General features: G+C 39.2%; 2 protein-coding genes across 5 annotated transcripts; one reads left to right on the top strand and one right to left on the bottom strand.

The window, feature by feature from the left end:
• The first annotated feature begins 611 nt into the window (after positions 1–611).
• NEK4 (NIMA related kinase 4) lies at positions 612–21,059 on the top strand. Of its 4 annotated transcripts, XR_012675061.1 has the most exons (17): positions 613–912; positions 4,349–4,615; positions 5,629–5,826; positions 6,698–6,805; positions 7,471–7,625; positions 8,269–8,410; positions 9,277–9,702; positions 10,144–10,197; positions 10,422–10,565; positions 11,461–11,601; positions 11,988–12,054; positions 12,455–12,561; positions 13,888–13,976; positions 14,632–14,837; positions 16,414–16,547; positions 17,257–17,456; positions 20,971–21,059. XR_012675061.1 is itself a non-coding variant. In XM_075159211.1 (16 exons), the coding sequence occupies exons 1-16, from the start codon at positions 712–714 to the stop codon at positions 17,347–17,349; spliced, it is 2,532 nt and encodes an 843-aa protein (XP_075015312.1). In that variant the 5' UTR covers positions 613–711; the 3' UTR covers positions 17,350–18,244. The 4 variants fall into 4 exon arrangements, 2 of the variants coding, with proteins under 2 accessions (XP_075015312.1, XP_075015313.1); XM_075159211.1 differs by lacking the exon at positions 20,971–21,059 and having other exon boundaries at positions 17,257–18,244; XM_075159212.1 differs by lacking the exon at positions 20,971–21,059 and having other exon boundaries at positions 712–916; positions 17,257–18,244.
• SPCS1 (signal peptidase complex subunit 1) lies at positions 18,858–21,587 on the bottom strand. Its single transcript, XM_075159221.1, has 4 exons — positions 21,174–21,587; positions 20,430–20,489; positions 20,010–20,096; positions 18,858–19,040 (listed from the first exon to the last, which is right to left on the bottom strand). The coding sequence occupies exons 1-4, from the start codon at positions 21,585–21,587 to the stop codon at positions 18,918–18,920; spliced, it is 684 nt and encodes a 227-aa protein (XP_075015322.1). The 3' UTR covers positions 18,858–18,917.
• Positions 21,588–21,589: the final 2 nt, after the last annotated feature.

Genomic DNA, 21,589 nt, shown 5'->3' with positions numbered 1-21,589 from the left:
TTATTTGTTATCTTGACAGCGTTAATCCTCTCTTCATCTTTTTAACTGGTTTCATCTCCTCTGATGCATGAAACACAAACTTTGAGGACCGGGAGTTCAATGCTCAGTGATAATAAAATATTCAAGTTTACAGAATTTGGGGTATTTTGTTTTTCCTGCAGTCAGCTTTCTGAGCTGCGCAGCCGTGTGATGGACACAGGAGGATAGGTCCAAGAGCTCCTTTTGAACCAGTCTGGAGCTTTTAAAACCAATACTCTGCCCCATCCAAAGGTGACAGGATGGCTCTGTAGAGCAGTTGTGCTCTGCCAGGCCTCCCCAGCCACCTCATACTCCAGGGCGCGCGGCAAGGCGGTGAGGCCCGTTGTGGTGCTGTGGGCCCTTGTGGCACAGCTGCCCACAGGGCTGTCAACATGTCCCTGTCCCCACCCCTCCCTGGGGCTCAGCACACGGGTCTCATGGAGCACCACGCCAAGGACCCTCGTGATACACTGTTTTTGAGGGGACGGCTTTGTTTCTCGGGCCGTAACGAGAGGGAAAGCCTGCCTCACCACCACTGCTGGCCGCCTGCCTCACACCCCCCTCAGGCCCCCTGCCCACTCTTAACATGGCCGCCTCACCCGCTTCCAAAATGGCCGCCGCAGCGCCGCGGGATCGCTCGCACCATAGAGACGTGCGGCCGTCCGCTCTGCACGCCGCCACGGCGTACTCTCTATGGCAGTGGGGAGCCGTGGGCATCTCTATGGCAGCGGCGGCCGCGCTGCCGGGCGGGCGGGCCCCGGGGGTGCCGGCCGCCAGGCACTGACCGGGCCCGGGCGGCGGGAGGATGCCCCTGGCTGCCTACTGCTTCCTCCGAGCCGTGGGGAAGGGCAGCTACGGGGAGGTGAGCCTGGTGCGGCACCAGCAGGACAGCAAGCAGGTAGCGAGGGGCTGGTCGCAGGGGGGCACGGCTGCGGCCGCTGCCTGCTGTGAGGGGAATGGCCGTGGCCTGGTCTGGGGGTGCCGCTGGGGCCGTGGCCCGGTTGGGGGGTGCGACCTGCGGCCTGGCCTTGGAATGTGGCCCTGGCGACGCCCCGGGCACGACCAGGGCTGTGGCCTGGTGTCGGGGTGCCGCTGTGACCATGACCTGGTGTTGAGGTGCGATTGCAGCCACGTGAGCGGGGCTTGCCCATCGAGGTACTCCTGTTTTCCTCCCTTGTCTTTGAAGACTTATTAAAGGTGTGGAGAAGACTCTTTTTTTTTCTTTCCCCTTTCAATCTAAAAAAAAATCCCAACCAACCCAAAATCCTCACTTTTTTTTTTATTTAAATAAAACTGCTTATTATTTTTTAAAAATGTATAATGCTTTGTTTTCGGGAGGAAAACCTAGCTTTGGTAGTCCCTTGGGTGACAGCGTGAAGCAGAAAAGGCTGCTCTTGGCTTGTAACTGCTTGTGTCGTGTCTTTAAGACATGCACGTGTGGTGGAGATAAAAATGATAGCAAGGCTGGAAAAAACAGCTTCTGGTGTTGGCATCAGCTCTGCTGGAGGAAGACGGGCTTTGTGTTTGCTCGATCAACTGCGACAGAACCTGGCAAAGTTTTGGTTACGTCAGAGTTGAAGTGCAAGCATTTCTTTCTTTGCCTTTTTGTTGGAAATTTGAAATAATCTGTCTTGCCTAGCCAAAGCAGATGTGTTTGATAGAAAATGCCAGAGGATAAAGAAATGGGGATGGAGAGCATCCACAGAGCAGTACCGCAGAAACCTTGGGTGTGAGCCTTATACCCAGGGTTTGACCAGAGATGATGGGAGAAGCGTTGATCAGAGGGTGCGTCCTTTCTGGACAAAGGCAGGGAAGAGGCTGGAATCCAAAGGCAAATCCCTACGACCTGTGGGTTGGGAGCAGCGATGGCAGCACTTGTTCCCTCTAGGCCCATCACCACGGTGCATAGTCCAATGTCCGCAAAGAGTTGCTAACCTCGTCGTCCTAAAAGTAAACAGTGTATTGAGGTGACTTTCAACCCTATACAGGTCCTTGGATTTCACCTCTTTGTCATGCTGCTGATCATTAACGTTGGCAAGAGCTTGCTTCCTTATCGTTGTTATTTTATCTTAAATATTTGGTATGTTTTACTCTGTCTTATCTTTTGCCAACTTTTATAAACTTTCTTCTGTAGCAGGATGATCAGGATTTTTTGTTGTGGCTTTGGCATAGTGCTACAGGTTCTGAGAGAAATTATATTTTATTTAAGCGTTTTTGCTGTTAACTGAATGCTGTTTTTTTGTGGAGCAGGTCAAGTGGCTCCAAATATTTAAAACAACAACAACAAAAAAATCCAATTTGTACACAGTTTGGTATCAAATAAGGTGGAAGAGCATTGCAATAGACTTCATGGGAATCTTGCCAGGATAACATGCTCATTAAACCAAATATAACCAATGACAGGTTTAAAGTTAGGCCATATGCATGCTTTTTGCATTTTGGTAGTATATCATCTAGAGACAGATGCTGATGTAAAGCTTAAAGCTTTTGATTTCCACGCCCAAAGATACAGTTGTAGTTGGCTTGTCATATAGAACACCGTAGTTACAGCATTTCTGTTTTGTTTTAAACTTAGATGTTGTTGTACACAGTTAGTTTTGTTATATTGCTCTTGGCAGCTGTGCATCATCACAGGTTATAAGAATTGAGGAGCTTGTATAATATCCAGCAGACTTCTGAAACACAAAATCACGAGGTACTGTTGATTTCTGCATAATTGGTTCCCTTGGTATATAGGGGGCAATCTTCCTCAACACTAATTAAATGTGCTGGACTAAATTAATAGGGCCAGCCTGGGAAGTAGACACCCTAAGCAATTGCCAGGGACACTAAAATTGAGTAAGTAAAAACGTTTTTGATTTAAAAGCTCTCAGGTAAGAGTGGGGTCAGGTGTATACCATGACACGATTGCTCTGTGGAAAGCTGATGCCCTAAAAGTGATTATCACAAAATTTACATCAGGAAGGGGGCCAGGTCAGACTTAGATATTGGTGCTGTGTATGATGAACGTGTGCTGTGGATTTTATTGTCTCATCTTCAGCTTCAATTATATTTTTGCTAAAACCTGAAATTCCTTAGAAATACATTTGACATAGTACATATTAAAAAAGTAAATAACAGCTTTCATAAAGTGGTAAAAAATTCTAAACCCATCTTAATACAGAATAAAAGAAATTTAGGAATGAGCGTAAGACCTTTTGGCTCTTTCAGTATCACCAAGAACCTCTACTTCCCTGTAGTTCATTTCTTCTTGAATAAGTTTAAGCCTGCATATGCAAAAAATCATAAATGCAACAGATACAGTTTTAAGGCAAGTTTTAAAAAAAGTAAATTATGTCTGCTTTGAGATATAATACTTTGAGAAAGTATTTTTTCAATGTGCCCCTGAATGTACCAGCCCCCAACTGCCTCTTTACTTGCTACATTTCTTTTCCTGATAGAAGCTTTTTTCCTATTCTCCAGCTTCACTGTTTTGTAGACTTTGTAGACTAAAGCAATTAATCCCAAGTCAGTTCTGCCTTGGGGGTCTTCTGCCAGGTACAAGTTTTTTAAGAAATGAATGACCTGAAAAGCTCAGCAGCATTATTCTGTGTGTTCAGAAATTCAGCTCTATTAGGTATTTCTTGTGAATATGACGATGGGAATTTGTAATCTAAGCCTTGAAACTGAGATTTTAACAACTTTTTTGGTCTTCAAATGTATGAATTATGTTCGCCAAAGTTGTGAGATGTTATTTCTTGAGTTTCTCTTTTTTTACAAAGAACGTATGTTTCATTTCTGCAGAAGTGAAAGGAAAAGTCCACTTTTCCTTAAAATAAAATGAAAGGAGTTGGATTTGGTTTTCTAGCAGAGAAGAGCAAAATAAGTCTAGCCAGATGACTTTTATGCTAGAGATCCATTGTAATTTTTTGCATATGACTGCATACTTTCCTTAATGTTATTATCTTTTTAAAGTTACTATTGAAGTGGCCTGTTTTGAGAGTAATTGTGATGCACAAACAGGTATTTCAGGCTCAAGAGGTGAATGATAGACACGCATTGAAAATGAGAATGAAGAAAAAAAGGTAAATGTGAACATTAGTCAAAAGAAAGCAAAACACCACAAAATTCCTGGGCAGAGTCTTATTCACAGGTAGAATAGCCACACCTGTTCCATTTTTACGGTGTAATGGTAGAAATGATGTATAACTGCTAGACAAATTGCAGTCTCCACGTAGAATAATGTGTGGAGATTTCAAATACTGTATTTCCTTTAGATTTGGGGAATTCCCTAGGGCTTCTTCATAGTTACTTCCATCTCCTATGATACACCTTGCAATTTCTTTTACAGTATGTCATCAAAAAGTTAAACCTTAAAAATGCTTCCAACCGAGAGAGGAAAGCAGCAGAACAAGAGGCACAGTTGTTATCCCAGTTGAAGCACCCGAACATAGTCACCTACAGAGAGTCCTGGCAGGGGGAAGATGGCCTATTATATATCGTTATGGGCTTCTGCGAGGGAGGAGATCTGTATCACAAACTCAAGGAGCAGAAGGGCAAACTTTTGCCTGAGAATCAGGTGGTGGAGTGGTTTGTCCAGATTGCCATGGCACTGCAGGTAAAATAACTTTGTCACCTTCAGATATAAATTTAATTTGGCTCTTTCTGCATTTAAAAATTCCATAGTTGGGCTGCAGACTTTGAATTCCAGTTTGGCTGGGTTAGCATCTAAATACAATGGTTGTTAGTACATTAAAAATGTTCACAGGTCATTGCAGTCTAACTATTTTAGGTAAGAAATTGCTATCATATTTTGTGTCTACACCTCTGTGTCATAGTAGACAGTGGTAACCTCCAGGGTGTTCGCAATTCTAGTCTGAAATGCTTCTCTGTTTGCAAGTTTAGATTAAATTTACAAAATGTAGTTTAAAAGGAAAAAAACCAGATTATTTCAGAAGCATTTTGTGTTCTGTGGTTTTGCTGGTGTTTTTTAATGGTAAATTTAAACTACTAATTCATCATTTTATTAAATCTTACCTCACTCTGTTGAAATTTAGTCATTGGAGGTTATCAAACTTTAAAGACAATTGTTATAATACTAAAGAACAGATATAAATGTTAACACTAAGAAATAAGAATTGGACACAAAATTCTATCTTAAAGTTGCCTGTTGTGATCAGACATAATAAAATTCTATATTGCCTGTTCTTGTTTATTATAAGACTAATTTTCTTCCCTGTTTACACAAAGCTCACGTTGTATTTTCCACTGAAATTTTATACTTAAGACTAGGAAATGATTGTCAAGAAATGGCAGCAGCAGAAAGTGAGTTAAAGTCTGCGTCTTAACTTTACATTTTTATTTCCTCTTTTCTGCTGGCTTCTTAGAGCCACACAGGGAGATTTCCCTAAAGCAGTGCCAAATTTTGGGTTCGTGCCTATATCAGTCATTCTAAATGTTAATTCACTAGTACTGTCTTTAGCAGGGGCACTCCTGACTTTGATAGTGATGTACGTGTCTTTTCTGCATTTGTATTTTCCCTCTTTGAATTGTGTGATGTGATTTTACTTTTCAGTGTAGAAGAACCAATTAGGAGTTACTTAACTCTATTTATATGTTTTTTTCCCTCAGTATTTACATGAAAAGCACATTCTGCACAGAGATCTTAAAACTCAAAATGTTTTTTTGACACGAACAAGTATAATCAAAGTGGGTGACCTGGGAATAGCCAGAGTGTTGGAAAACCAGTACGACATGGCCAGCACTCTCATAGGCACACCATACTACATGAGCCCTGAACTCTTCTCTAACAAACCCTACAACTACAAGGTAGAGTATGTTAGTGCAAAGGTCGTTTCTACTTTGTTAGTCAACTTATTTTGTTTGTCTGAGAAATTTACAATCTTATCTATGGTTTTTAATTTCTTATTGCTTCCAACTCTTTTTAATGTCCCCAAAGACCAAACAAAAAAATGGGAGAGATTTGCAGGGACCCTTGTTTCTGGAACTGTGTTTGCTGCAGTAGATGGGAATTCATAGCATGTGATAAGTTATCACAGCCAAGGTGTTCAGCAGGCTGCCTGTACCTTTCACAGCATGCCAATGTAAACAAAAATATCAGTCTATAACAGATAGCTGCATTTTCTAAATTTATTATATAACAGACAGGAAGCTTTATAGTCAAAAGTCTGTATTAGACGTAACAGCAGCATTAAAAAAAAAAGTTTTATGTAGAGAAATAAGCAATGTTGCTGTGAATTTAAAATATAAGAAAATAAAGCAAACGTGCTCTTGTATACCTGTTCAGCTCTTGCTGCAAACCACACGCACCATAAATATGGGCGTCTACAATGAGCAAGAGCTGAGGGGAAACTGTTCTTCCAATGAAAAATCAAAAGATTTTCATTTGCCAGTTAGAGCCAATGTTGTACTTAAAAAGAAAACAAACAAAAACCCCTATGAACAGCAACTTTCTACACTTCTTTTCAGAAAAATCTGGTGATATTTGGAAGAAAACAATTCAGTTGATCAATTAAAAATAAAAGAGTGAGGCTGAAACCGGAAGTTTGCAATGGAGTTTGGTCTTAATTAGTTTACTGTCATTAAAGGCCTCTTTGAAAGCAGGTGACTAAGTCTGGAGATAAAACTTCTACAATTAATAAAAAGTTTCCAAAACTTTTTTTTCCCCTCCTTTTTTCAGTCTGATGTTTGGGCATTAGGCTGCTGCGTTTATGAAATGGCGACACTGAAACATGCCTTTAACGCTAAAGACATGAACTCCTTGGTTTATCGAATTATTGAAGGAAAGGTAAAAACTTCTGAATTTTTTTTATCTGTGCTTGGAAGTTCTGTCTGAACTTAAGATTATCTTTTCCAGTCAGAAATATTGCATGGAGTTAAAAATATTTTGCATGTTACATGCATCATCATATATGTTGTAAGACTGGTGTTTGATGGCAGTATATGATGTAATATCAGACCCAGGGAGTTATTCATTTGTAGATAATGCTAGAGTTTCTTGTTACCCTTTTGTGTAATTAGTATATTGATTAATTTTCAAAGTTCTGAGATGACTGACTTTCTTAATTTGCTTCTGGTTTAAACATTGTGCAAAGAATTAAATCACTATCAATGTGTTGCCATTTTCATGTTAGGTAAGACTAGCTTATTTAAGTATGTGTCTTGCTTTGGCATAGGATGAAGTTAACATGGATTTATTTTATATAAATTTTTAAGCCTCTTCACAGAACTTTAACTGCTGATATTAATAAAAAATTACAAACAGTTCTTTCTTAGACAAAACACTTAGAATTTTTATATTCTGTTTGATGTTAAGCACTTGGGTAACTTCAGCATATGAACAATGGGACTATTTTTCATGCAAAGTATGTAGCTGTCATGCATAAATAATCTAGCAGTATCCCCTATTTACAAATATGTTAAGTAATATCAGACTTCCCTTTCCTTTTGCAGTTGCCACCCATGCCAAAGGATTACAGCCCACAGTTGGTAGAAATAATACGAACTATGCTCAGTAAAAAACCTGAGGAAAGACCTAGTGTGAAAAGCATACTACGACAGCCATATATCAAGCACCAAATTTCTTTATTTTTGGAAGCCACAAAGGCGTAAGATATTTTCATTTGAATGTTAACTGTGGTCTTTGTTTTACAACTTTTCCTATTTTTTGTAGCAGGATAAAATTAGTTCTGTTACGTGCAGTTACAAAGCATATGAACATAAGTTTCTCTAGATTCTTTGAGAAATAGGAGGGAATTAGAATGGAAACTAGTTTTTTCTGCTAATGCAGAATAAAACTGTGCAATGGTTAAGATTGCACAGCTTATTCAGATGGTTAAAAAAAAAAAGTAGCACCAGTATTTTCAAGGAAGTGATAGGAAATATACAAAGAACCATAGGCCATTTATCAGCTAAGAGTTGTAACACCAAGTTCCTTTTGATATTCACTGATATAATTATTTTTCTTTATCAGGTTTAGTCGATTATTTTACTGCTTCCAGATAGGACTGATCTTGGTGCTATGCAGAACAAGTGTACATTGCTGGCAGAGTCTGAATGGTGTTTTTAAGCTCCTTTTGTAGAGATGAAAATGAGTATGTTGTGCACAGTCTGTTGAAAAAGCCCAGTATCTTATACTCTCTGTATGTAAGCTGTTTAGTAGAGTGGATTTTTTTAATTAGTATAATCTAAAGAAATACCTTAAGGTCTTGTTGATGGTGATTGAACGAGCAACTTTTATTTTCTTTACAGGAAAGCAGCCAGAAGTCATAAGAAAACAGTGAATTCTAAACCTAAAGATCCTTGTTCTGTGGTCTCAGTAAAGAATGAATCCCATAGCAGGAATGTTATGCACCAAAACCACTCCTTTGAGCAAGCCAGGAAGTACAAAGTTGTGAGATATATATCTTTTCTTTAAAAACAAAAACCAAAGCAAACTAAAACAAAACCCACTTGCTTTTTCTAGAGAAAAAAATCAGTTTTATAAGAAGTGCCTTGAGCATTCGTGAGAACATAGATCTGATTCCTAGCAATGTGTAAAATTCATATTAAGGAAGGAATTGTGTTTAGGCAAGAGTGGAAGTAAATAAACAGCTGTGGATCAGTAAAACTAATTGCAATGTCTTAACTATAAGATGTTAACTAAACAACATCCGGTTTTTGATTTGTGGGTCACTATTGCTCATGGAGTATTTGAGGTCAAATATTTTTTCAAATATTTGATGACAAGTGGCAATAATTTTTAAATATATGGGTTTGACTGGAAAAAACTAATTAGATTTACAACCAAAAATTGTTTATTGTTGGAATTCTTTCCAGTGGTTAAAACAAATCTTTTGTAATGGTTAATCTTGTGCACGTTTTTTATTTTCTGTAATGAGTCTGCTATTGTGGGTTTAAGCTTTCAGTGCTGAATGTATATGGTGTAGTACATCTTAAAAACTGTTGGTACTTGTTGGCTCCTCCCTTATGGAAGAGGCAAGGGAGTACAACTTTTCTTTCATGGTCCTGGTGAAAAGTAGGTGTACTGCATATGTATAAACCAATGCCTGAAATATGTCATTTGCAAATGCAGCCTGCATCTCTTTAAAAATGGGGGTTGTGGCTTTTTTGAGGCTCTTAATCTGTAATTGATCATAATTTCATTGCAGTTTATGTACTCTGGTATGTTAATGATTTTCCTTCGGTGCTTAGAGTATTCTTTCATACCTGCATAATACCCAAAAGGTAATTAATTTTTTGTTTTCCTTTTAATTCTAGAGTGAAGAAGACTGCATTATCAAACATAAAGCCACGAAATTTTGTCCCTCAGAGATACCAGCTGTTGAGTTGGAACGAAAACCAAGCAATAATGATTTGAACAACCTGGCAGACTCCTTAGCTACAGTTAGTGAAGTGAATATTGATATCTTACCATCTGAAAGAATGAAGTATGGAAGTGAGAAGTGTGGCAGTGAGCATATTCCAGAGAATAATAAAGCAAAGTATTTAAATGTTCTAGGGAATTCTAAAATAACATCCAATAGCCCACCAATTAAGGAAGATGGACTACAGCAAAGAGCAAAGCAAGCTTTTAAAGCTGAAAATGTTGAATCTAAGCAGTCTTCTGTTGATGCTATAGAAGAAGATGGTGACACTTTGAAACTCCTGCAGCCTGTATCAAAAGACCAAAAGCAAACTGACCTGGTAATGCATTTATGCTTACTTGAAATAGACTTGGAAATAGATTTAACTAATGGCCAGCTCTTAAAATTTAGAGAGCTGCTGCAGATGTTTTTCTGTCAAAATAGGATGCTACTGATGCAATTATTGAGATGCTTAAGTAGTTAGGAGCCTTGGCTTCAGATTTGCAAAGGCAACATGGTAAAGTAGTTTTAGGTTTGCATCTAGATGATGGAAATTCTATTTCTACAGGGAACAACAATTTTCTTTTCCAGCTGAGAAGAGAGATTGTAAGAATGGTTTTGTAACTTCTTTGTTCTATGTTCTAAATAGGCCTGGCTAATCTCGAGTTGGTCCTCATTTGGATGGGGAGGTAATAGGTGGTGATTGTCTTTTCAGTGCATTTTGGTCTACAGTGAGATTTTCGTACACACTTTTCTAATGAGAAATCATTATCTATTGTAGAGCTTGGATTCTACTGAAAAGCTGCTAGCACCGTTTGTTCCTGTTGTAATTCAAGTAGGTGTCCTTCTTTGAAGGTTTAGTAGCTTAAAAACGCTGGTACAGCAGGTATTTTTTCTAACTGTCTATCAAGTAAGAGTTTATTGTGGTTGTAACTGTGATATGTTAAAGTGGATCCAGTCCAAATAGTAAAGTGGCCTGTGTTGATTTTTTTAAAATGTGTGTATGTGTAAATCTGGAAATGGCATGTCTACATTTTAAAAAATACTTCTACTTATTAGGGTGGTGTCTGCCATGGAGCTTCGGGAGATGCTCAGGAAAAAATTAGCTCCCATTTGCAGCCTCATAGTTCTGTCAGTGAACCCTCTCTCTCACGGCAGCGACGGCAGAAGAAAAGAGAGCTAGCTGAAGTCTGTTCAGAGAAGGTGCAGATATTCAAAAATAGTTCTCCTCTTTCCTTTAAGACTCCTGCATTTTTTTACTCTTTAAAAATGGGGCCTATTTTTTTAAAAGGGTGGGATTTTTTTATGCTGTTCTTGTTTCATGTGTATCTGTATAACTTCCTTGGTAACAAAATGCAGAACACTCAAGGTGTCCTTTAGAAGCAGTCTTTGTAAATCTTTGAAAATCTCAATAACCCTCACAAGTGTGAGGTGGGTGTGCCGGATGGGTGCAAGGAAACACAGTGAACTGTGGGCTTTGCCTTTGCTGTGCTACAGTCTTTCCTAGCAATTTCCATCGGGACTTCTCACTGTTTGTGACTACAAAATATATAGCAGTACTTTTCCTGACTGTTGTGGATAAGGCCACTTGTAGCGGGTAGTAGTTTACTTGTATTTTAGAACAGACACGTGTCATGGCTGCCCGGAGCTCATGAGTGCAAACTCTAGGAAGAAAATCGTGGCCCTTACACATGCATATAAGATAGGGCTCCTGTCAATGCTTCCACACTGAGCAGAGAGATTTGTTTGGGGAAAGGCACTGGCTATAAAAGGATAGAGAAGAGGGTGATTGGTTTTCAGTATGATATTCTATTTTTCTCTTGGATTTTGCTATTTGAGGGTGGGGACAGTTGTTGCAAAAGCATTGGCTGAAAAATAGTCTGGGAGGAGGGGGACAAGATGTAGAGGTGGGGAGAAGGGAAGTGGAAGCAAGCAGAGGTGTGGAGAGGGAAGGATGAAGTTGAGAGATGTGAGGAGGTTACAGTAGGATCCAGAACCTCTGGCATCTAGCCTTACCATGCCAGAATGTTTTCTAGATTGCAGAGTGCTTTAACTTCTAATAAAAAAGGTATAAATTCTTGCTGCCTTCTCTTTCCAGTTCAGAGCAGCTGGTCCTCGGCCTTTACCTTTTCCTTCAGATGTGGACACAAAGGCAACGCAGAGGTGTGCAGAGCAGCATGCTGCTGAAGTCTCTGAATCTGTAAATAGCACCAAAACCAGTCAAGTTGCCATTTCAAAGGTTATTGCCGAATACTCTGTCAGCTTATTTTTGTCTCTCGTTCCTTCTGAGCAGTTTGTTCTCTGAGTCTATGTGCAGTGAGTAAAGAAATGTATAGTAGCTTCCTACCTAATGAAAGTCCTGTCAAGCACCTGGTCAGTGCAGGATGAGAAGCTGCCTTGCTGAACCAGAGAGGTCAGAATCTTCTTTTCTAGAGTGCATATTACTCTCATTGACCAAGACTGTTTTGTAATAAGTAATTAAGCATTTGTTAGATGATCAGAAGGTCTACTGTAATAGCTGTCTCTTCCATGTCAGTTGAAAAGGATTTTTTGCTTTACAGGTGATGAGATAACAAAAGCCTTTGTGATGATTGCTAATTAATACCAAATTAACTTCTTTTGAAGGAGCGGCCCTTGTCAGCAAGAGAACGAAGGAGACTGAAACAGTTTCAGGAGGAGATGTTTCCCTCTGGTAATTTTTATGTTTGCTTGTTAACATTCTATGTATAAGTAGGCTAATAACTTCTTTGTGAAGAAATTCTAACTTGCTGTCTGTTCTTCACTAACATCTTCAGAAAGATGCACTAAGGGTCTAGTTCTATGTTAAATAAAAATTTCTGTTAACGTGTGTGTATTTTTCTGCTTTTTATTCAGTTATGTTCCGTTGTGTTTAGTGGTGATACCTGGTCTTTGAAATGTACATGAAGCGCAGAATATACATCTTTCAGATAGAAGCTTTAGTGTTTTCTCTTAGCAGAATACCTACCTGCCTGTCTTCTGCCAGGTGATAGAGTTTTTCTTGCATGAGCATGAAACTAACTCAAAATACATGCAGCTAAGTTATAAATATTGTAAAAATGTCATCCTTCCAGTGATTCCAGCAAGACGAACGTCAAATAGTGCAGTAGTTGAAGCAAAATCACGTATGGAAAATCATGTTAAAGTTGCTCAGTCCTCATCAGATCCCAGTATTTCTCAGGTAAACTGGGGTCATCTGCTTTTGAGATATTTAAATGCAGGCACAATTTGGGAGGAAAGTGACTAATCTATGTGTGGAAGAAACTCTCAGTCCATAAAAGTGCACAGTTCTCTGTAAATATTGCTTTATAAGTCCTGGAATAGAGTACAGATCTCTAATCCATCTTTTTGTTTGGCTAGATCGGTTTAAAATTCCAGGCTCACTGTGCATTTTCACTCCACTTGTCAGAGATGAAAACTAGGGATCTCTTACTGATTCTTATGGGCTCTCTAAATCGCAGTGTTTATTTTATTTTGGAAGGGAAAATCCTGAAGTATGCTTTAGTTACAGATCAATAGTCTGCTTTAAATTTCTATTAATAACACTCTACCTTTAGCCTGGTACATCTAATTTTGCTTTGATAGTGGTGTTTGAACATTTTTATTTTTATTTTTTTAATCTGTAGTCATGTTAAGTGCATGCATTTATGTGCTGGCAATAAGGAATAGTTGCTAGATGAAAAGTGAATAGTTTCTGTTAACGTTCTCTTCCTGGTCTAATTAGAAAGTCTTTTTTAAGGTCTTAAACATCCATTAGACAATCTTCTGCAACATCAGGGGAACGTTACTAATACCAGTAAATGCAGAAGAGTAACAGTGAAAAAATTTTAGTCTGAAATTCAAAGCGTAGGCTCTATTTTCCTCAGCCCAGCACTTGCATGGAAAGTGTTTTGCATGTTTTACCTATGTGTGTATGCTTATAACTGGTATCTAAATGCAAGAACTTCATCTGCATTCACAAACTGAGATTACACAAGGTTAGTACACACTAGTTGTATGTGCATATGCTAGTGATGTTTTTGCATATTATGCTATGCACTGAACTGTAGAGACACAAGTGGTTAAAATATCTGTATATTTTAGGGAATGCTGGGAACTTACTGAACTGATAAAAATTTATTTAAATATTATTTTAAAATGTGTATTAAAGACCAATAGACAGGCTAATGGTAATGACTTTATAATATAGTTGGCTAAGAACTGACAGATATACATGATTTAATTGTTTTTAATACAGGCACTTGGTGAAGCATTTATGGTCGTTAAAACTGCATGACTGAGATGTAATGCTAGTCAAATAAACATTTCATAAAGTATGTTGATGATGTCCTGAGTATTAGCTTGTTTTTAGAATCAAAGGTTACACCTTTTAAATATTACCAAGCTGAGTCTGTAGAAATATGCTTGTTGAAAGGGTTTTTTTCCATGTAAGAAAAGTAATTCGTGCCACATTGATAACTTACTTTCGGCTATTAGAATTTTTGTCATTTATTCCTTCTTCTCTTAGAGAAAGAGAGAAACCCATTGCCTATCTGATGATGAGTTAAGCTCTTCCACAAGCTCTACAGATAAGTCAGATGGAGATTCCAGGGAGAAGTAAGTATTTTGTTTAATACTGTGGAAGAGTTTTTACTGCTATATTGGACCTTGACTTGGAGTCGAAAAAAAGTGGCAGGAATTGCTTTCACACTTTATCTTTACATAATGAGTGATTGAAGAAGTATGCGATGCATAAAGAAAACAAACTCCATTTAATTGTTGTCTCTCTGTGACTATAAACTTTCCATGCTGAACTTTCTGGGACATGTGATTATTGTGTAGCTCTGTTTTTTGTCAACTGTAGCTTCTCAGGAAACCAGTCTTCCGTCATCAAAGGACATATACTGTCAGGATGCATTAAAAGCGTGAGTTCAAAGGTGCCAGTATGCTTCCTTTCCACTGTGAATGAGGCTGTATTTATTTCTGATTTTGTCAGTGTAAGCAACTTTTCAAAAAATACGATTTGTTGCATTACCACAGGTGCAGCTACACAGATAGCAGTAGCCAATAGGATTGTGAATTGTTGCTAGGTGAATGGGCTCTGAGCCTTTGTTAGATGAAATACTGCCAGTGTTGCTATTGATAAAACTGCACCACAAGAAGTAATTTAACATGGAATACTTAGCAGGACCTCACTAAAAGGCCTCTGAATGCAAGGTGGAAGTTGCATTATGAATGGTGACTGAACTACATCTTATTTCTCCTCTACTAGAAAAAGCAATATGAATGAAATGAATGACTTGGTGCAGCTAATGACATGGACACTGAAAATGGACTCTCAGGAGAACTCTGAAAACTGTGTAACCTCGACTCCAGCCCCAGAGTTTAAACTTCATAGAAAATATCGAGACACTTTGATTTTGCATGGAAAATTACCTGATGAATCAGAGGAATTAAAATTTGAAGAGATATCTTCAGGTCTGTTGCTCTGTCATTGCTTTAAATGAATGGTTGTCAACCGCTAATAACCAAAGAAAACCTGCTAGTGGGCAACAGAAGACAATCCACTCTTACTTCTTCTCAAGTCTCAACAATGCTTACAGAAGTAAACATCTTTCTAAATAATTTTGTGTGCAAAATTGCTCTAGTTCTGGTTTACTTGCCAATGAAGGGAATGTGTGATCAATCAGTGTAATTATTAATGAAGAGAGAAAGCTGGTCTGCAGTATGGTTTTTCCCCATGTGACTTATACTTAGAAGCTTCCAAAATGAACAGTTGGAGTTCAGTATTTTGAAATAGGGTTTTTAAGGCATTCAAACGATATCTGTAAAGCTTTGTGAAGCTGAAATTGTACACAAAGCATTAAACACAGTGGAGGTTTGTATGAGTATAGAAGTTCATCCTCATTGCAGAATTTGGGCAAGCTTATTCTTCCTACAGATACAGGTGCAAGAATCGAATCACTTTTCGTATTTAAGGTCTGGTTTGGACCTTAAGTATGTATATGTATTCTAAAAAGCAAGAAAACATTTTATTTGCTATGACTGTACTTACTATGCAACAACAAGAAGTAAAAAAGCTGAGGGTAAGTTTTTGAAGTCTCAGACCTTGTGCTTATGGTTTTAAATGATAAGGATTCTACTTGTAACCAGTCTGGTGATAGGCAAAGCAATGGGAGAACACTGGATTTTACTCTGGTAAGTTAATTTTGCGTAGCTAAAGTAAAATACATTGAAAGAGTTTGTCTCTAAACAGGTATGACAGAATGTTGAAGGTACAAATTTCAGTGGTGATTTTCTTTTTTTTTCTGTCCGTTTTTCTCACTCTTAAGTATTGTATAGTGAGATCCTCCAGCTATTTACTTACTGTCATTTGGGATGACAGGGTTACTGCATTTCTAAGCTGAAACTTATTTTAATTAGATCAGATATTTTATTTTCAGGTGATTGATCGTGTCAAAGGAGTGTTAGTGATTTCAGTGATTAAAAGAGCAAGCTAGTGTTCTCAGTTCAGTTCCTAATGGAGGCCTCCCCTTATAAAATGACTCTCTCTTATTGGCAGCTTCAGCTGAGGAGCAAAAGATTCAAAGGTGGTTGAGACAAACGGGCAGATGGCAGAAACAATGCCATTAGTGTTTTACAGTGATTAAACTTTTTTTACATTTGCTGTAAGTACAAGTGCTTGAATTATTAAAATATTTGGGTGGTGGTGTAGTATTAGAGAATAGTACTTTTAATTCAAATAATACTTGTAACATAGTATACATGAACCACCTGAAACGAAATTACAGGGACCTAGTGGTGCAAACTGTGTCTGCTTTGATTTTGTACTGTCCAGTGTCTTAAGAATTAGCATCTGAGTGCTTCTGATTCACTGTGTGTGTTGATCGTTCTAGTTAGCCAGTTCAGATAAACAGGTACTTCATGCAAATGGTTAGCTGGAATTCTGTGGTAATACTTACAATGTCATCCCATATTCTTCTTCTGCATAGAGTATGAAAATTGACTATACTGAAAGTAATTATTACTGCATTGATATATTTTTTTTTAATAGATATGTTATCAGTTCCTGACAAGATTAGGAGAATGGTTGAAATCCTGAGATCTGATGTGGTGCAAGGATTGGGAGTGAAACTTCTTGAGAAGGCGTACAGCATCATGGAAGAAGATGATGAAGTGAAGAGAGAGGTGAATGTCTTTCACATTAAAATTGTTTAAGTACTTTATAAACCTAAATAAATAAGCAGGGTCTTTACTTCCCTCACCCCTTTTTTAGATATTGATACAGTAGTGCAAACCTTGATTCCAAAATGTGTTTATGTAGTCACTGGCAGGCAAGGGCCTAAGTATATTGTCATTTTCAATCTTAAAAAGTTTGATTCTGAATGTGGACTATGTTCAACCACAAATTCTTCAGAAAGCATAGGAGCTTTAGAATTGTATCATTTTCCCTGAGTTTGTGGAAGATGCAAGGGATGCAAATAATTTTACTCTCCAATAATTTCTTTTGAACCATAATTTTTTGCCTTCACATTACTTTGCCTAATGCCCCTTATGTCCAAAGTGAGAAACAGTTTAATGTCTATTCCTAATAGAGGTGAGTGAGCAATACCTCCAGCTCATTTGATTCAAAACTTGGTTACAAATAAAATACTGCATGAGTAGGTATAACCGGTAAAGATCTGATTTATATTTTAAATTGTCGGGTGGGATTTGGAACAGTCTTGCCTTCAGATTACAAAGACACTTCCATTTTTCTTCCCTCCCATCTATGTTGTCAAACTTCACATGCTGCTTTCAGTTGTGTGCTTTGGTATTTTTTTGTTAGTATTTTGGTAGTTCCTGCTTTTTTCAATGTCAATAAATTTTGTGGGGTTTTTTTGTGTGTTCTAAATAGCTGCAGTTGCGGGAGCATATGGGAGACAAGTACGCAAGTTACAGTGCGAAGGCACGTCATCTGAAATTTCTTGAAGAAAATGTGAAGTTCTGACCAGAACTTTTTCCTTAGAGAAAAGGACTATTTTATAGCTCATTTAATAGATTGGACCAGCTTACAAAGCATGTTTATCCATTGAGCTCCTTTGCTGGAATAAGGAGGTAAACTTGCAAAAAACGTTATAGTTTGTAGTAGTATTTTTCATGTTAAAATGTGAACCAGGCTATCACTTTCTCAAAAGAGAAACTGTTTAGTTTAGTTTTTGTTCTCTTACTGAAACTTTTTAAAGTTGCTTTTTATAGATGCAAAGAGGGATGGATACCAAATTTTGTATACAAAGGAGCATCAAAAAATGATGTTTTGATTTGAATTTGTCATAGCAAAAGGTTTTTGATATGGTCATATACTAAATACGGTAACGAAATCTATGCCAAGGCTGTGGTGTGATAGGCTATAAGCTATTACATCAAATAGTTGAGAAAATCTAGCAGGCAGAAACAATTACTAATTTTTGTAGCATCAAAAGCCCTCCAGGTTCCGTAAATTGCCAAGTTAAAGTGGGAGTGGTTGTACTGCTTTTAAGCAAAGCCTTTGCTTTTCTGTCTTATTGCCAAGGCAATCACCAAGGTGGTGGAAAGTATTTGGTAACTGGATAAAATAAGTCTGAAAATGTTTCAAAGGAACACAGCCATGGTTACCATGGTGCCAGCTGGAGAAATCTCTTTGCCTTACAAATACTAATTCCTTTTAGGAATGAAAGTGCCCAAGACCAGGGTCACTTAGAGAAATAGGCGTCTTAGCTTCTCCCTTTCTTTGCATCTGGATTGTGTTGCTACACATGCCCAGACATTGTCATGTACCATCACTACAGAAAAAGCACGTGTTCTTTTTAAAGGATAAAGAAGTCAAAAGGGAATTGAATTTGTAAAATAAAATTTAAAATGCACAACCTGTCTCTTGCCCTGCCTCTAGCTTAAATATTGTAACCTCCAGCACCTATGAGGGAGACGAACGTGACAGTCGGTAGTGAAGAAGTGTAATACCTGTGGATCCTGCTGCCTCTCACATACTACATGCTCAAGATACAAGGTTTCAAGAGTTACTGTATTATGCAGAGTCAAGATGTTACTTTCTCTACCCAGGCAAATTTATTTTAAACAAAAAATGCCACTCTGTAATCTCCTATCCTGAAACACTTCCAATTCCTAGCATTTTCCAGAACTGTGGGGTATATACTGTTTTACAGTACTTGTTACAACCTGACACTACTGATAGCTTGTTTTACACACGGTTAGAAATATTTTAGTAGAAGTCCAGCTGTATTTTAGGCTATGGCAACAGCTTAACTAGATTTGATTTGCTGTGTTCCTTTTTACTAAAATACTTGAGTAAGAGGTGACCTCCAGTAGCCTTCTAAACTTAATCCCCCCACACCTGCCTTCCCAGTGATTTTGCTGAAACTCCAGCCAAAATCTAGAGCCTTCATGCTCTCTGCAGATCTTGGTGTACTCATGGTAGTATGCAAAGTATTTAGAAAAAAAACCAAACACTAAGCCAAGAAGTATCTCCCAGTGGAAATGCATTTAACAAAATTTAACAAACAGCATGAAGAACCATGTTTTTTAGCTTTTAGCATGTCTCTTTGGCTTTCTGTCTGCTGGCTTCTTTTCTTCTGTTCCCGACTCTTGGACAGGTAGCCACTTCAGAGGATTGCGGCGGTACATAGGCCACGGAGGAAGCGTTAGCTTAGAGAAAAGGAATTAAGTCGGAACATGTAAATCAAGGTGCTAGATAAGTGTTTTGTACAGCTTGTTAGGAAAATCTCATTCCATAACTATTGTACCAATTAGTCTTAAGAAAGTTCATACAATTTCATACTGTAAAGATAGATATATATAGTCTACATTGTATATTGCATAGTCACGCTTAAGTAAGCATGACTAAAGGACCCCAGCTCGTTGCAAGGAGGAGGATGACAGCACCCACCCTGAAGAAGAAACGATGCCCCTGGATTACCGAGGTAACGCCAGCATCCCAGCCCCTCTAACACCTCTGTGAAACCCTCCCATTATCTGGTATCATAGATAAGTAACTGTAGCAAGACTGCCTCCAGGGACATTTAGATCAAGAAAAGCAGATGGGTGATGATGCCATATAATTATAGCGGCTTTTCAAAACAGTAGTATGTGTGCATTAAGTAGTGATTGGTCAAATCACGTTGTATCTGAGCACTTGAAAGGTATAAGAACAATGTGTAAAACAAGCATTCGGTGTGTCCCAATTGGAATGGGACACCTCGTGCATGAATAAGGAATTACTCTTGTAGTTCTATACTTTGTGTCCTAGCCTCTCTCCTCAGTCGGCATGGGCCAGCTGCGAAATTTTTGCGACAAGCTACTACTCAAGGCAGACGGCCTTACTGTCATCAGTGCTATCAGCTTGACCTAAAAGTAACATTTAATCGAAATGAAAAACTAATTCAATGTTATGTAGCAGTATTAAATCACAGTGTTCTCTAAAATCTTACTAGCATTTGAGAAAAGGCACGCACTGGCTTGTAAAGCACTTCTTACAGATCAAAGAAAGTACTAACAATGTATTAACAATCTGAATTACATAGCAAACATTTGTCCGTGCTGACAGCCCCCTAATTTAATGATTATTTCAGGTTAAATAGTGCATGTATTTTCTGGTTTGGGGAAAAAAATTCTTACCAAACACGATAAAGCAAATCCAGCCATAACTATGTAGACAGTCCATCCAAACTGTTCAGTGATGTATCCATAGATGAAACCAATTATCTGCAAAAAAAAAGTTTTAAAATCAAACTTACAAAAACATTTCCCATGCCATGATTAAGTTGGGGCGCAGGGGGGAGAAGTTAAGTGGAAAAATACAGGTTTTTCAAAAGCACGGTTCATACATCTTTCTAACCTTGTTTTAAAAATTGTAGGCCAATAATGAAAGTCAAAGAAAAGTCTTAATCCATGACAGCCCCTTGGATTTTGTTTAAAGCTTTTAGTGACCCAGTTAAGCCAAACAATCAGAAAAAAACTTGTTTGTAAAATCAGAAAACAATGTCTTTCATGTTTATATGTCCTTTATGTTACCACCCATAGTTCTAGTATACTTACTGCAGAGACGAGAATGATTCCTTGAAAAATCTGTTCTGCTAATTTTTGGCCCTTGTAGTCCTGTGGAAAGAGATATTTTTTTTTTTTTTTTTTTGTCAGTTACCTAAAACACAAACCTACCAGTTAAACTCTTTCAGGTTAGAGCCTAGAGTCAGCCTGACCCCAGGTTCTCAGCTTTTTTGTTCAACTTTCAAACCAGACTGGAATGATTTTTCTTGCAGTGTCTGGTTTTCAAGTGTAAGCTCGTAATTCACTTAATACCTCCCCTACAGTCTTGACCACATCATCTAAAAATAAAAGCAAGCACTGTCTGTTCAGGATAAGTAATGCAAGTTCAAAATATCATTGTAGTTAGCTTATTGTCACTATGTAAAAGCCATTACCACCACAAGAGAGTATATGCTTGAGAGGATACAATATATACGTCACCTGTGTTTGCACGACTTTAGAAAACGTGGCTCTCGATGAAAACACTTTGCCTTCTGGCTACATGTATAGAGGGGTTTCCCTTGCTAAGCTGTGTATCGCCTTCATTTTGCAGCACGTTAAAGCCCGACTTCCCAGACCAAAAAATCGACATTACACCGAGTACCGCCCCGCGGCCCCTCGGCAGCTCCCCACGCGCAGGTGCCCACACCGCATGGAGGAAGGGGAACGCCACAGCCCGCACGCAGCCACATCGCCAGTAGCGACAAGGGGACGAGGGCCCGGGCACGGCCGGGCCTCCCGTGGCGGCTGCCCTACCATCTGCGTGGGGATGGAGCGGAAGATGTTCAGCATGGCGGCGGCGGCGGAGAGCGGCGCCTCACGGTCCTCGTCCTGCTCCTCGGCGTCGTCCTCGTCAGAGCTCTGCGGTGGCTGCCGGCCGTCCGCGTCACCCTGCGAGGCGGAGGAGGCGGCGGGCCCCCTCGGCGAGTACCGCTGCTCAGCGCGACACCCACGGCGCTGAAGCAGGACCGGAAGGCGGGTGCTGAGCTGGCCGGAAACACGCCCCCTTCGCTCCGCCCTGTCCTCCGACAGCCCAAGGTGGCAGCCTGCTGCCTCAGCCATCGGCTCCGCGTCGCCGCCGCCGCTGCCCCGGGCCTCGGCCTGAGCCTCAGCCTGCGCCTCGGCCTGGGCCTCAGCCTTCTCTGCGCCGTCGTCTCCCTGCGCCGCCATCG

Source organism: Calonectris borealis, chromosome 10 (assembly GCF_964195595.1).
Source record: "Calonectris borealis chromosome 10, bCalBor7.hap1.2, whole genome shotgun sequence".
Lineage (NCBI taxonomy): Eukaryota > Metazoa > Chordata > Aves > Procellariiformes > Procellariidae > Calonectris > Calonectris borealis.
This window is presented reverse-complemented; position numbering and strand designations above follow the sequence as displayed.

Bases quoted from the DNA above. Each gene is read 5' to 3' on its own strand.
- NEK4 (XM_075159211.1), top strand. From the start codon at position 712: ATGGCAGTGGGGAGCCGTGGGCATCTCTATGGCAGCGGCGGCCGCGCT. The intron at 6,806-7,470 runs GTAAAAACTTCT...TTCCTTTTGCAG, and splicing joins ATCGAATTATTGAAGGAAAG to TTGCCACCCATGCCAAAGGA. The intron at 9,703-10,143 runs GTAATGCATTTA...TATCTATTGTAG, and splicing joins ACCAAAAGCAAACTGACCTG to AGCTTGGATTCTACTGAAAA.
- SPCS1 (XM_075159221.1), bottom strand. From the start codon at position 21,587: ATGGCGGCGCAGGGAGACGACGGCGCAGAGAAGGCTGAGGCCCAGGCC. The intron at 20,490-21,173 runs GTAGGGCAGCCG...CTCTTTCCACAG, and splicing joins GCTCCATCCCCACGCAGATG to GACTACAAGGGCCAAAAATT. The intron at 19,041-20,009 runs GTAAGAATTTTT...CTTTTCTCTAAG, and splicing joins GATTTGCTTTATCGTGTTTG to CTAACGCTTCCTCCGTGGCC.